Here is a 15,201-nt window from a genome sequence, read left to right on the forward strand (position 1 = left end):
GGAGCAGATATAGGAGGCAAGGGAGGTGTGGGGGAAGTTTGTGGACCGAACTGTGACACCCGGGAGGAATCTTGCATGTGTAAAGAGCCCGCTTCTGATGTGGTGCTGAGGAATGGCCCACAGCCCCACAGTGTTTTAACAGCAATTAGCAGGGCTGGCCAATGACTCTTGTATAGTTCTAGACAGTATGAGTCCGAGCACTTTGAAGAGGTTGGAGGGAGGAAGGGGCAGTGTGTGGCAGGGGACATTCAAAACCTTGAAGCGGCTTAATGGCTTCCCCACTCTGTTATGCAGAGACCATGATCCTTCTGGGGTCTGTAGAGCGATCTGAGCTGCAGGCTCTCCTCCAGAGACATATAAGCCCAGAACGGCGACGGCTCCTCAACAGAGAAATGCAGCAGAAGCTGTCTGAGGCACCCTACGATGGGCACAGCAAGGGACCGTGGGCAACGCTGCCAAAGCTGAAGCATGAATCTTTTGCTTATGTTGATGAGGATGAGGATACAGATGAGAAGGGAGAGGTGAGGGAGAGAAGTGGAGAGACTGCAACACAGAGACTGCTTAAGAAGCGGTAAGGCGTTTGCAGAGGCTGAGAAAGAAATGACACAGGGTGAACTTTGTTTTCTCTCCTTTCCAATAACAGCTGCCTCGGCCCCCAAGTCCCAATCCCAGTTACCCAGAGGAACCCAATGGCCCAACAAGTCCTCTTAAACAAATACCTGAGACTTTGGAGCCACAGCAAGTCCCAGGTATGGTAACTTCTGGCATACCTCAGCCACATCTTAGCCAGCTTGTGGAAGTTCTCATGCTAACTGGGTGTACGTGTCTGTGTGAAGTACCGATTTCCCAGAGACTGAGAGGAGTTTTCTCTGCTGTTCCTCTATTAAAGGTACTTTGTTAATGCACCTCAACATCAGTGTAACGTACCTGGAAATATCTATTTTTGCTGATCCCTCAGAGAGCATGGCTAAAGTAGGCCCACTCAGGCTGCTCTCTCTCTGCCAGTAATAGCTCCTCCCTTGGACACACACGTCTTTGATTCAGCTACATTAATATGATGGACAAAGACTGATGTACTGTGTTCTTTGTGTGCCACCCCAGCCTTTATTAGCTTTGCTTCCAAGACTGTACTCATAGCTCATTTCTGTCATGTGTATTTGATGCAGTATGGTGTTGGTTTTTTTCCTTTATGTGTCTTGAAATATGCGGACAGTGAGTAAGCAAGGAGGTGTAGCCCAGTCTTGAGAATGAATACAGAGGATAGTGCTTGCTCTGGCTCATGGTTTTAGGCACCCAAAGGTTAGCACGTAAGATCCAGCATATAGCACATTTTGGTTCCTTAATACCGCTTATGTATGACTAAACCTCTAAGGCATAGGAAAATCCACTTCATGTTTCCAAGGCAGCACATGGAGGGACAGCCATCCACCTTCCTTAACAAAGCAGAAAAAGAATCACATGAAAACAAGGACAGTGTGAGAGACATTTTACATGAAGCTAGTACTGAGTGATCCAGGAGTGACCAGAGGAAGTGGAGCATGGGGTGACTTCACAAGGCTTTCCCTGCCATAATTTTCAGTTTGGCTCACAGCTGTCATTGTTTCTGACCAACCTTCCTCCACAGCCTTGTTCTCAACAGCACCAAACCCTGTCGCCTCCTTTTTGCTAATTCCCAACTGTCCTGCCTGGGAGAATAATTCTGTAGTCTTTTTCATTCCCACCATTACACTACTGGCACAACCCATGGACTCCTCACCATTTTGTACCTGTCACTTTCAGGCTGTTGATATGGTTCGTCTTTGAAGTAATTTCCAAATTCTCACCTCCACTTTCCATACTCATCCTCCAAACCATGTTCTCTTTGTGGACTGCAGAAAGCTCTCATCACAGCAGTTTATCCCTTGTATCAGATTGTTTGCTGTGTTAGTAATCTTGCTTCTGGGCTTTGTTTTTTTCTTCAGGGACACTCATCTATGGATATTATCTGAAAGGGCTACTTTGTAATGGTTCGTTTCCTCTCCTTGAGGAAAAGATATTGCATGGGAATATTTATTCTGGCATGTCCCAGACACCATCTGACAAATTGAATGCTAGATTGTGACTGGCTCAGCCCTGTCATATACCATCTACTATGTCCCTCGTATTATTTCCCAGCCTGCCTTGGGCAAGGAGATGGGCATGGAGCTTTGTATTTTTGTCTCTTGCTTGTTCTTCATTCTTATCCATGTGTTTGTTTCCATCCTTCAGGCAATATCAGGAGTTTGAGGCAACTGATCCAGCAGCTCTTGTGCCATTACAACCGTCCACTTGAAACAGAGAGTGCCATCCAGGTTAGGGATACAGAGAGCCTAGTAGTACCCTAAAGAGGGAAGGGAATGCAATGGAAATAGAACTTACCACACAGAGCCATTCAGCACGTGGACAAAGCATGGACACGCTTATGGTTCTGAACTCTGACAGCATCAGTGGGGAACCCTCTCCAAGGAGAAAGGGTGTGATTATTGTAAAGGAGTGTGCATCTTCCTACAGATGTGCTCAGGTGTCAAGGTTACCATCATGACTGGGTGTGGCATCTTTTTCTCAGTGAACAAATTAATGCTATTTTGGTTAACCTGGAATAAAGTGCAGTTCTATTCCATTTGGCAAACAGTTTTGGCCAGATAAAAATCAAAAAATGCTTTTGCCTTGTGCCATGTTAGATGCCCTTAGGTGTCTGATATATCTGCATAGAGTTGGCGGATACCATACAGAGCCTATGGGAGACCTATCCACCTCTAGGGCAGTGGTTGGCTTCCATGTGGGATACCTAAAAGCATCTAAAGCAGTACTAGATGACCATGTTTAGACACCTGAATGGCTCCACCAGCATTGCATAATCAATCTTCACTGACAAGGGAAGCACAGCAAGTAAAGAGTACCTCTTATAATGTGTGAGTATAAAGAAAATCTAAACACTTAGTAATACACTATTTGGAACAAAAAGTGGATGACACGGGGTGAGGAGGCTGTGCAAATTTTTCCTTCTGTACTCTGTGAAACTGTGGGTTCTCTGTCCTGAACAGCGTTTTCTCCTACAGGAGCCAGTGGAAGCTGTTGACACAATGAGGCCAGAAGAGGTAAGACTGGGTGCAGAAAGGGAGTGAGGTTAATTGAGTGCTTCTTTTGCCCATTTCCTATCACATGCAATACATCCTGAACTCTGACAACCTCAGTGATTGCCACATAAAGCTATAGCTCAAGCCATTTTCTTCTTAGAGTTGCACAGAGGGCAAGTCTCACCCAATAAAAGAAGAGATTGTTCTGCTAGATGTGCTGAGTAAGGCTCTGACTAATCTGATCTAGCTTTGAAGTCAGCCCTGCTGTGAGCAGGGTTTTGGACTACAGACCTCCATAGGTCCCCCCTCACCTAAATCCGTTTGTGCGTCTATATTGTTCCTTCCTTTTTTACACAAAGGAACGATTATCTTGCAATGACAAGGTGAAGGTGTTCTCAGAAAGGAAAACTAAGATGTTGACTCCCTCTTTAAGCAGAAAGGAGCAAAACCTCACCTTCTCAGGAAACCTCTGAGGTACTGGAATTGCTCTGTTTCCATAGGGACTTGACATCTGGCAAGGAAGGGATGGGAAACCTGAGGGCTGTGATATAATGGGCAAGATGAATGATCTACATAGGAAGGAAGAAGCATTAACAGGAGAATGGTACACAAGACAGCAACACTGCTGATTACTGTAAGAGTGACTCCTCTTCTTTCCTGTGTCAGATAGATGCTTGGGAACAGGAGGAGCTGAACAAGAATGTGTGCTTTGACAGCTGCCGCATAGACCCTGCCCCTTTCCAACTGGTGGAGAGAACTTCCCTGCACAAGGTGGGTGCAGATGTCTCTCTGAGGCATACACTGGTTTTCTCCACCCTAACTATCATTGCAAGTCTAGTCTATGACTTATTTCTTCACATTGTTTTCATCTACAACTACTATCACCAGCTACTTCACATCCAGCTACAGAAGTCAGTTTGTTCCTACAACCTTCTGTGTGTACCTCCAAACTCTTGCAAAATGAAAGGCTACATGATAAGAAGTATGAGTGCAGTTATTAAAATAGCTTTTGGACACCACGTAGGATTTTCCAGTCACTACATTAACAGAAGCGTTGTATGCCTTGCTGCTGGGGGCATTACACTGATATTTACACTCTGCTTTGTCAGTGTGCAGCACTGGAGTGACTACTCCTGGATTTGTCACGCTGTTTTTGTCAGGGCCTAGAGACTGCCTCGGTGCATGAGAAATGTTGCTTGAAACCACCCTATATCATAGGGTCTTCATTGAACTGAAGCACAAGGAAGGTGGAAGATGGGTCATACAACTTTAGAGTTAGCACAGGATGACTGGGGATAAAAGCAATCATTGTATATCAGGAGTAAGAGAGGACTGGGCTTTCACTCAACAGAAAGAGAAAGCAGTCTGCTGAAGCAACAGTGCGTGTTTTTATCAATATTCACTTAACGTGAATGGTCAGCATATGCCTTGCACAAAATTAATTAATTACTGTTATCAGAGGGGTAAGATCTCAGCCTTGAGCGAAATAAGAACAGGTTAGCATATAATTGAGTTTGGTGTTTTCTAAAAGGCTGGCTGAAGTAATCTGAAAATCACTAGCATTTATCTTTGAGAACATAGGGGTTACAAGAAATTATACCTGAAGACTGCAAATGGGGAAGTTTCATACCTGTCATAGAAAAAGAGTAAATGAGAAGCTCTGAAATAACAGACACATCAACTTAACTTGCCTGCACAAAAAATGCAGGAATAAATAATCAAGCTATCTGAGGTATGCATAGTTAGAGCTAAATGTGAGACTACTGACAATGGCAAGAATATCACAGCTTATCATGACCAAATTGCATTTAACCGGTCTGATTTTCTTTTACATGAGGGTAAAATGTGTTGTTTCTGAGAAATGAGATTTTCCTTAGTTTAGACCTGAACATGGCATTCAATATCTCATGTGATATTAAAAAAAATATAAAGGCAAGCACAAGCTGTGAAAGAATGACTTCATATGAGGCCACAGATGAAGTCTAGCTAGACCTCAGCTTAAAGAACTTGGAATTTGGAAATACGCCACAGATGAGCACTGAGAATGCTGAAAGTTTTAGAAAGCTTGATCTATGAAGAACAGTAAAATAATGGGGTATATTTAGGCTGAAGAAAAGGAGACTGATAGCTGCGTGATATCTGTCCTTTCAAGAAGGCTTTGTAAGAGTAAGGGAATAACTTGTTCTCAGTGTTCATATTGCACTGGATAAGCAGCAACAAGCTTAAGTTTTGACAGGAAATATTCTGGAACAGGAAAAAAGGAAATTTCTAGTGTTAAGGAAAGCACTGGAATAAATAACCTAGGCAAGTTCTGACTGCATATTACTATATGATAGTTTAATTTCCAGCACCAAAATGAAATAGGATCTGCATAAGTCCCCAAATACACAGTAGTTGTGCATAAATCTCTGTTTGCCAGATGCAGGATGGGAGTGACCTTGAGAAGGTGCTCTCCATCATCAACACACTCCCAACTATGGCTGTACTACCAAAGAGTAGTATTTGCTACCTGCAAAAGAGGAAGGGAAGAGAGGTAGTTCCTCACTGGGATAGCTGCAGACTTGTGCACCTTTGTGATTCCTGTTTCTAAATTCCAAGTCACAGCTCCAGCACCAAGTATCACATTACCAGTTTCCAAAGTCCCTGAAATGGTTGTTTGTGTTTTTGCTCATAGACGCATACATTGTTCTCATTACTGGGCCTCAGTCATGCCTATGTAACCAGCATGGGAAAGCTGAGGGGAGTGTTGGCTTTGGAAGAGGTAAGTAGAGAAACTTTCATCTCTTCTTAATCAACTGCAAATGTCCTGTGGATCATTGCAATAACTTACAGGTGCTGGAGGATCCAGCTGAGAATATATATAACTGCGATTGCTACATTTTCAATCTAGTGTTGAATTCTGAGTCAACCTTTTGGAAGCCATGTAGAGGAATGGATGACTGTATTTCAGAGGAGGCAACAGATGTTGTTTACAGGGATGTTAGATGGTTCATCCTTTTCATGAACATAGAGCTCTTAACTGAGCGGCTATTACCATCTCTGAAAGCGGTGTGGAATTTGTTATTTATGATAGAATGAAAAATTACACCACCACTGTAAAAGATGATCGCCACAGGCCCCAGAGGTAGAGCTGTGACTCTATTTGTTTAGCCTGGAGAGTAGATGAACTTCTGCTGGGTGGGGCTGGGTCAGCCTCCCTTTCATCCATTTTTTCTGAATTTTTTCTCTTCTCATAGCTCCAGAAGGCAATAGAGGGTTCCACACGCTCTGGGGTTCGCCTCCGCCCACCCCTTGCCAGTTTCCGTGATACCAACCGGACTTCCATCAGCAGTCAGAAGGTCAGACAGACCAGTCAGGTGTGGAGCCAGCAGGACAACTGCATGGTGGCAGCACAGCAAGAAGCGGACTTGGGCACAGAGAGCCCACTGCCTCCCAGCTCACAATCCCCCCAGCCCTCACACTTGCATGAAGAGGGGGGAGTCCTGTGCTCCACTGATACCACTGATACTGAGTTGGAAGAGATGGAGCTGACAGAGCCAGTTGCTGAAAACATCTCAGACATCCTCAAGGACATAAGCCTACGCTCCACTGACCTGGATGAGGATGAAGATGAGGATGAGGATGTCCCCTTATAGCTGGTGTGAGGGGAGTAGTCCAGTTGGGAGTTGAATCAGTCTTCTTGTGTTTGCTCCTCAAAGAGAAGCTTTTGGATGTTCTTTGCAATCCCCACAGATGATTGATTCAGCTGGGAGAAGGGGTATTGGACTGACCCTTTCTTCTGCTGCTTTCTTTCTGTGCAAAGACTGTCAGGCTGTTGGACTACACGGGTGTGTGCAGGAGTTAGATGTGGACAGCAAGGTGACTAAGGGCAGGCTCATAATGCTTAGGCTTCTGCCATGTCTACATAACATGGCGGAAGGGATTGTAACAGGACATGAATACTGCTGGACGCAATCAGGATGCTCTGGGTCAATCTGCCATGTGGAAAGTGGAGGAGGAGCAGCTCTTCTCATTCTATGTCAGTGCAATCCTTCCAGTCACACCTGGCCTGCACGCACCAGTGTGAACACAGCCAGACCTCCAGCCTAGAAGCATATTGCTGCTTCTGACTGCAATCATGTCCGTGTTGCTGCAGTTTCTTTTCACTAGCTCTTATCTTGCATCCCCCCAAACATTCCCATGTAGAACATTTTTCTTCTTTCTCAATTTTTACTCTGGGATTTTCCTGGATGGGGGTGCAGTGAGGAGCTTCTCCTCTGTCCTTCAGCTGAGATGTGCCCTGAAAACAGATGGGATGAAAAAATTTGGTCTATGTTTTATGTCTTGAATTCAACCAGGGCTCTAAGAAAAGCACTGGAAGGGAGGAAAATCTCTTTGTTTTCCCATCATCTCTGGAATTTTTAAATAGAATGGGAAAATCTGAAGTAGAGGCAACCTCAGTGTCAGAGGAAGAGGAGCAAAACAGCATGTAGGCACCTATATTTCAAATACCTGTGTTTGTCTCTCTGAATCACTGTTCACAATTTTTACAAAGTTATAGTCTTAAAATATAAGAACTTAAAAAAAAATATTATGGAGTGTCAGCAGGCTGCCAAGAAATACAGCAGAGGGAAGCCACGTTTTCTACACTTTGAAAACAGGTTCCCCTCTGAAAACTCCTGCTCTCTTTCCTGGTAATTCTACCCTGCCTACTTTCCACATATTTCTGCATACCTCAGATCTGAGAATTCCAGCTCTCTATTTTGCCAGCTTGTCTCAGTTGTGACTAACAGCGGAGACCTCAACCCTTGTCTGCAGTATCCCTCTCTATTCCAGTTCTAAATCTGGAGCAGATTTTGATCTGTATCTTGCAAAAAGATGTCTTGTCAGTTCGTGTCATGCATGCAAAACCTTAGCATCCAAAGATAAGATGCTGCTTTGTTTAACTCACTGTCCTTGTGAAGTTTTCTCAGTAAATAGGCAAAATCAAATTCTGTGTATTCTGCAGCTATCCTCTAACATTCTACATCTCCTTCTATCCTATTTTTGGTGTGCCATGGCACTTGGATGCTGTCCCAAGCAGCCTATTGGATGTGTTTCCACTTATCAGCAACAGAGAAGAAACCCAGGTTCTGAGAATATGTGCTTGGAGGTATTTTCCCGGATGTTGGGCCACATCCCCTTTTCTGATATTAGTAAAGCATTATCTAACTTTGAATCACCATCTTCACTTTAACAGGTGAGTTTTCATAAGCTGCCTCAGTAGCAAGTCAAAAATACCATTACCTCTAACCCAGTCTCCCTAGGAAAATTCCTTTCTGGCTTTAATTCCAAGGACTGACCTTGTACCAATTCCTCTCTGATGATCCTCATGGGTGGGAGAATCTGTGATAAGTTTATAGTAGAGGGAAATCTCCCCAGCTAGTCTCTTGAAGAGGGAGAGATTTATTTTTGCTGTCTGGACTTCAGAACCCACCAACTCTGTATTGTTTTTGACATGTGATCCCCGTCTATAAGCTAACTGGGGACAGCCTTTCCCCGCCTAAAGTGATCTTCAGTCCTCCAAGGGTCACCCTCTCCTTGTGAGAAGATAGCGGTGATCTGAGGGGAAGTCTTTTGTGCACACCAGCTGCTTGCCTCCACCAGAGGGTTGTGGCACATTTCTGGCTGCCAGGCATTAGCAACACAGCCTCCCTGCTACCTTTGTGTCACCTTCCCCTGCCTGCAGAGAAGAGGCAAAACAACTGCTATTTTTGCTCAGAGAACTGTGATAGTCCTTTAAATAAGCAGGGGAGAGAGGACATTCCTTTTAAAAACCTATAAATGTGCGATGAGCGGCAACACTCTGAGACCACATCTGCTCTGAGGGTCCACACACCCTCTGGAAGGACAAGTTCCTCCAAGTCAGCCCCAGCCTCATTACTAGCAAGTAGAGATTACATTTTGCAGCTTAGCCCAATGCTTGCACTGAAGCAGATGAGACAAGGAGAAACTTTGAGGCTGGAATCAGTACACTTCCCCCTCCTCTCTCCTGAATACATGTTCTGCTCCAGTCCCACACTTCTCCTATGGTGTTACAGAAGAACTGGGATCTGACTGGCTGAGAAAGCAGATGGAGTCTAAATCAAAGCCAGAGAGCGTGTGAGTCATGACAGACAGATTGTGAGCTGGGGGAGATGAAGCTGGAACAAAAATGATGCACATGGAGAGGCTCGGGGAGCTCAGAGTAAGACACAAGCTAACCTGGAAAGTTTCTTAAGGTTTGTCACCTGAGAGTGCAAAAGTACACACATGTGTGCCTACACACGCACACACACGTTTCTCTCCATTCCTATTGCCTTTAGCTGTCCAGAGTCACCATGAGGAGCTGGGCTGCTCTCCGTGGGGAAGCCGAAAGGCGGGTGTTACTGCCGCTCTCTGGAGGTATTACTCAAGATCCATTCCAGGTATGCCCCCACACTTGGAGAAGCAGCAGCATTAATGTGCACCATTTTCTCACCTAGGAAAAAGTATGCATATACGAATGCATCTGGGGAGCCAGGAGGGGACAAAAAACATACTGCAAAGATGGTTCGCGATGACTGAAGATGTTTCCACTTCCATTTCGCCAATAAAATCTTCACTGAGCTGATGCCAAGTACTTTAATAGGTGTAAAATGTGCAGTAAAGTGACACTGAACCTTCGTCAAGGGAACTCTAAGCTTGCACCCTCTCAGGCAATCCCACTATGCCCCCTCAAAGTTTAAATTTGAAGCCTTCGTCCAGCAAACAAAATCATGCTGATCTCTCACTCTAAAACCTGCATCTCTCATCCTATCCAAGTAGCACAGACTTGGTTACCTCACACAAGAATAATTTTTTCCCCGACCCAAAATATCCCCAGAATTTGTATCGGCACTGAGGCCTTCCCATTCAGCTAGAAAGTCACACCTCAGATCTGCCCCCAAAAATCCATGCACAAGGCTTGAAAAACACGAAATTCTGAGGCTGTTTTGAACCACAGAAGCTTGCTTTTTTTCCAAAACAGCATGCAGAGTTGCTTCAAATTGTTGTTTTGGGCAGAGAATCATGTTACACCAATCTTGCCACTACCACTCAAAGCACCAAAATAGAACTGATCTGGTTCAGCATTTTCAACTCCAAGCACCCACTGAACTACAGTTGCTACCCAACATATAACAGCCTGAGAAGAACACAGTAGTGAAAAATCTCCATCAGAGCAGAAAATTTTGGGAAAACACCACCACTACCACCACCACTAACAATGAAAAAACCTAAAAAACATCCTTTGACCTTGTATCTTCAAGATAAATGTAGTCAACCTCAACTAATTGCCAGTTTACTGATATTCAGTTAATGAAGGCAAGAAGTTATCTATTACATTTTAATCTATCAAAAAGTTGAACTCTTCCTTTTACATGGCATTTAAATGTGAAAGCAGAAGTCTTGTTTTCAAACTCATCAGTATAAAGAATTAACAATTAACGGACTTAAGAATGATGAGACAACACATAGGGCTTTGGGTAGTTATGACACGGCTAAGAGACTTGGTCATGATGTAGATGAAGAAGAAAACACATGGAAGCAGCACTGAATGAGAAAAATTTGCCTGAAAAATGTAACTTTTTTTTGGTTTGCAAATTACTTTAGAGCAAAAAAAATCTAGTTTGTTAACCCTATGGATAAAACCAGTTAGTTCAAGCGGAAATAGAGACAGGATCAAGAGTTCATAAAAAGTAACTGCACCCCTCTCCCCAGTTATGCAAACACTATATAAGTGTGTGGTTTATGGCCAAACATTACAAGACAGGGCAATAACCAGCTGAGCAAGCAAAGATCCCTCTTTGCCAAATTAGTCCAACCCCAGGAAGGGTATAATTAAAAACACACTATTAAAAATACTGTCACAGTGAGGACTAAGTTGTTCATGGCCACATAAGCAATGATCTGGGCACAGCTCTCATAACTATTTAATCAACACTGGAGACCACTAATAATTATTGCTGCACAAAAGCCATGGCTGAGCATTAGTATTCTCAAATAGAGGAAAACATTTTTTATCTTAAGCCATGCGAAGCAAAATTTTTAAGGCTTTATTTGTGGAGGCAAACTTAAACTGGTCCTTACCGTAAACCGCAGGCTCTCATTCTGTGCCAACCCCCATACTGGACGGACAACCCTGTGCACGTGTACTCATGCACGCACACACAAACACCCCCTTTTTCAAATCACGGGTGTGCAATAGCAGATAGCTTTGCAACTGGGTTGCCTGTGCTTTGAGCCATATGTCCCCCTCCCTCAGCCTGCCGGAAGTCAGGGAGATCTGATGCAGCCTCACGTCGCTAAAGACGCTACTGTGGACACTGCTGGGGTTAGCGTGCTGCCTAATGAAGCCGGTCTCAGCCAATCCTATTACTAGTTCAAGCGTTGGCCTTTCAAATGAGCGTTTGCTCATGTCCCAGCAGTTTTCGTGTGCTACTTGTGCAAACATCTTGTGCTCCATAGTAAAACCAGTTACTGAAACGTATCTAGCCAACTTGGAAGGATTGCACCTGATATGGAGGACAAAGTATGTTGAGGAAAAATCCAGTAGAAAAGGAAACAGAATGTAGAGAAATGAAAATGCGAATTGCCTGCTTTATATGAGCAACAATCTCAAAGCTGCTAATATCTGGCTATTTACTGAATAGCTACTTACTTACTTTGAAGAACAGAAGGTAAAAATATAAGACCTACTAAGATATGTTCAGAATTAAAGCCACACAAACTCAAGTTAAAAACTTTTCAGTTTTTCCACACAGAAACAAGTGCAAAAGACAGTAGTGGAAAGTTTATGAGGAATACATTTGCCAAAAAAAAATTAATCCGCTTCCACCACCCCCCCCAGCCTCAAACTTCTACAGTGCACTTAAGCAAATGGGCTGTGAAAAGAAATGGTAGCTGCGAGATGGTTGGATTATAACCAAATATGGCACAGAATCTTATCCTGAAATTAAATTTGCAGTTTCTTTGGCACAGAAGATATGAACTGTCTGAGGGACTGTAGAGAAAATACCCTTGCAGCTGGCAAAGTGTAGAGCCAGTGAGGTGTGCAGCAAGAATGGCCTTATGCCCTTTTTATTTATTGTTTTCATTAATGACTTAGAAGTAACAGATGAGAGCTTGTAAGACTTAACATCAGAGAAACATATGGTAGATTTGCCATCTAGTCTAAACAGAGAAATAAGCAGCAAGTGGAGATCAGAGACTGAGGCAGATACCACAGAATGAGGTTCATGTTGGGGCTAAGCAGCTAAATGTAGAGGAGATGTACTTAACGGAGGGATAAATCTAGACTAGTATGATGGCAAAAGAGTTCTGTTACATGAAGCACTCAGCAGCTGGACACCATCTTCATAGCATAATGTGAAATTAAGAAAAAAAGACATTTTTCCTAGGCAGAGGTATGACTTCCAGGCCCAGAGACATGTTGTTTTCCCAGGGACTCAAGTCTTATACATCTGTGGAGTAACTGATTTCATTTAAAAAAAAAAAAATAGTGACAATTCAGAGGCCATTTGGAGAAAAAAAAAACAAAAACAAAAACAAAAAAAAAAAACCTGGAGTGAGTACTAGAGGACTTACAGGACTGACCAAAAAAAAAAAAAACCCACGACCAAAAAACCTAAAGGAGTTAAGTATGTGTGTCTTATGTAAGTCACAATTAATTATATGAGCATAATTAGGCAGACATACATACCAAGGGGGGTGGGAGAGGTGGGAATCTATTCAGTAGCAAAAGCAGGTAAACTGGAAGGAAGCAAATTAGCTTCAAATAGAACACAGAAAGCTAAATAGCCCTCGTTGTGAAATATACTATGCCTTAAGCAGGGCAAGTGACGTTGCGTAGCCGCTGTAAGAACCAGTGGAAAAGTGCAAGTACCTTCACAAGGAAATAGGTATCTTTTATGGCTAGACAAAGCACTGCTGGATATGGCCTAATGGCCTAAACCACAAGCAGATGATACAACAATGTTGGAAGTGCAGAGATGCTCCTTTCCCTTATGGGTCAACCAATGCCCCAACCTGCTATGAGGACAGCAGGCTGAGAAACGCCAGTTTAAAGCAGAATGTGAAGCCGGAGTCTTTGCTACCCGGTGTCAGTGCCTCTTACAACCCCAGCATCAGACTCCTCTTTGTGTCCTGCCCTGAGCTGCTGTTGTGAAACTTCTGTCCAACTCTGTACCAGATGTGTCTGTGCGTCACCAATATTGGGACAAAACTTACACATATCATCTGGAAAATGTTGTTTCAGTGTAACAGGAAAACTCACTCTATGCTAAACCAGAGGATGTGTTGATGTGACGCAGTCTGTCGTCAAATCTGCCACAATGGCCTGGGATTTGTGCCGTGGTAGCCACAGGCAATCGTGAGATTTTAGCCTTGTATAGTCAAACATGTGATATTCTTATCTTCTTAGTGAGAAATATCTATATTTCCTACTCTGGGATGCTTTTCCAAGCCACGATGGATCCTCCTTCCTTAGACGCAACTCCCCTGGAACCAATCCCACAGAAATAAAACACTTCCACCAGCCAGGATGGCAAGACCACATTCTGTTTAATAACAACTCCATAAAGGACTGTACATGCTATTTTGAGCTACCTCCCCTCCTTTACTGTGGTTGCTGCCACATACAGGCATGGAGGTGTATAGTGCCATATAGTTTCCTAAGTCTATATGTAGTGTGTGTACATGTATGTAGGTGGTTGTACATGTATGTATTTATATATATCTTTGTAGAAGTGTTATCTCATAAGTCACATTATCAAAACATGCGAAGTATATCCAACAAAAATTTTCAGGCAAACATGTTTTGGAGCTGGAAGACCAAAGGCAAATCAGACTCAATTTAGTTACTAAGGGTTAGTGTGGGACAAGGTAAGGATGAAAGCTTTCACGAGTGGGTCCCTTTCCATTTTTGTTTTACCTCCATTCCGTACTTTCCCCCCAAACATCAATGCACCTCTGTAAACACTAGCTTGAATGAATACATATAATCACCATGCAGCCTCCCCCCTACAGAAAATGCGTACAGGCTTGGGGGAAGCTCTTTAAAATTGCTTTGCGGCAACATCCATTGTCCCATACACTTATGCTAAAGCAGTTTCAGATACTGAGAATACAACATTTAAAGACCCGAACCTTTAGTTACTTTTAAACATGCTTCAGGAATCTTCCCGCATGCCACCCCTGAGACTCCCATCCACCACCCTTGTACCTCCCAAATCCTCAGTCTGTACCCTCCCATATCTGAAAAGAGCTCAAACAAGAGAAATCCTATTCCCTGTAAAATTACTTTTGAGTCCCAATTTTATACTGTAGGGATTCCCAGAGACCTCCAATCATGCACAACATCCACAAATAAAAATTGAAGCCAAACAAGAATATATACTTGCAAAAGAGCTTTTGGCTTGCTGCATTGCTCACACATGCAGTATCTGAAGAGAAGGGAAGTCCACCTGCACTTGCCTCATGGGAACTTGGCAGAGGTCTGGAAGAGGATTTTTAACCTTCTGACCTCCAACTCATGACTGGATTTCCATGCCCAAAGAAAATGAATCCAGAAGACCACTGAATCTAGATTAGATGCCTTTATCTTATTAGAAGTAAATCTTGGTGCATGATCTTGTCTCCATAATGGAGAAAAGCCTTTTTAGATGTTTTTGTCTTGCTGGCATGGACATTTGATCCCTTATGGGAAAGCAAAAAAATGACTAGGTTTCAGAGGACATTTAAAATGTCCCAACTCAATAGAGAAGAGAAAGATGAGAGTAGCATTCTTTCCATAGAACACCGCAACCCCTCTCTTCCTAGAAGACAGCAGCTACTACTCATCGGTAGGTAAGTCCTGCACATGGCAGGGGGGTTGGAACTAGATAATCTTTAAGGTCCCTTCCAACCCAAACCATTCTATGATTCTATGATATCTGCACTGAGAACATTCTTGAACAAGTCTTTATAGTTTCAGTAAATATACTCTTTCTCAGACAGTCACAGCCTGATTAAATTTTTCCTCTTCCAACAACATATATATGCACTGGAAAAATATATCACATATCCATTTTCTTTTGTGCAGACCACCACT

The 15,201-nt window shown here is 43.3% G+C and overlaps 1 protein-coding gene across 1 annotated transcript in view; it reads left to right on the forward strand.

Moving 5' to 3' along the window:
- The window catches only part of CLCN1 (chloride voltage-gated channel 1), a 44,354-nt gene extending 36,304 nt beyond the window's left edge, over positions 1-8,050 (forward strand). The window contains exons 17-23 of the mRNA XM_082481120.1: positions 295-521; positions 644-749; positions 2,248-2,330; positions 3,078-3,116; positions 3,762-3,866; positions 5,770-5,856; positions 6,332-8,050. Of these exons, the coding sequence (XP_082337246.1) occupies positions 295-521; positions 644-749; positions 2,248-2,330; positions 3,078-3,116; positions 3,762-3,866; positions 5,770-5,856; positions 6,332-6,730 (1,046 nt within the window). The 3' untranslated portion in view covers positions 6,731-8,050. The remainder of the gene's footprint in view (positions 1-294; positions 522-643; positions 750-2,247; positions 2,331-3,077; positions 3,117-3,761; positions 3,867-5,769; positions 5,857-6,331) is intronic.
- The last annotated feature ends 7,151 nt before the right edge of the window (positions 8,051-15,201 follow it).

The sequence above is a fragment of the Vanellus vanellus genome, assembly GCF_965231255.1.
Source record: "Vanellus vanellus genome assembly, chromosome: 1".
Classification (NCBI taxonomy): domain Eukaryota; kingdom Metazoa; phylum Chordata; class Aves; order Charadriiformes; family Charadriidae; genus Vanellus; species Vanellus vanellus.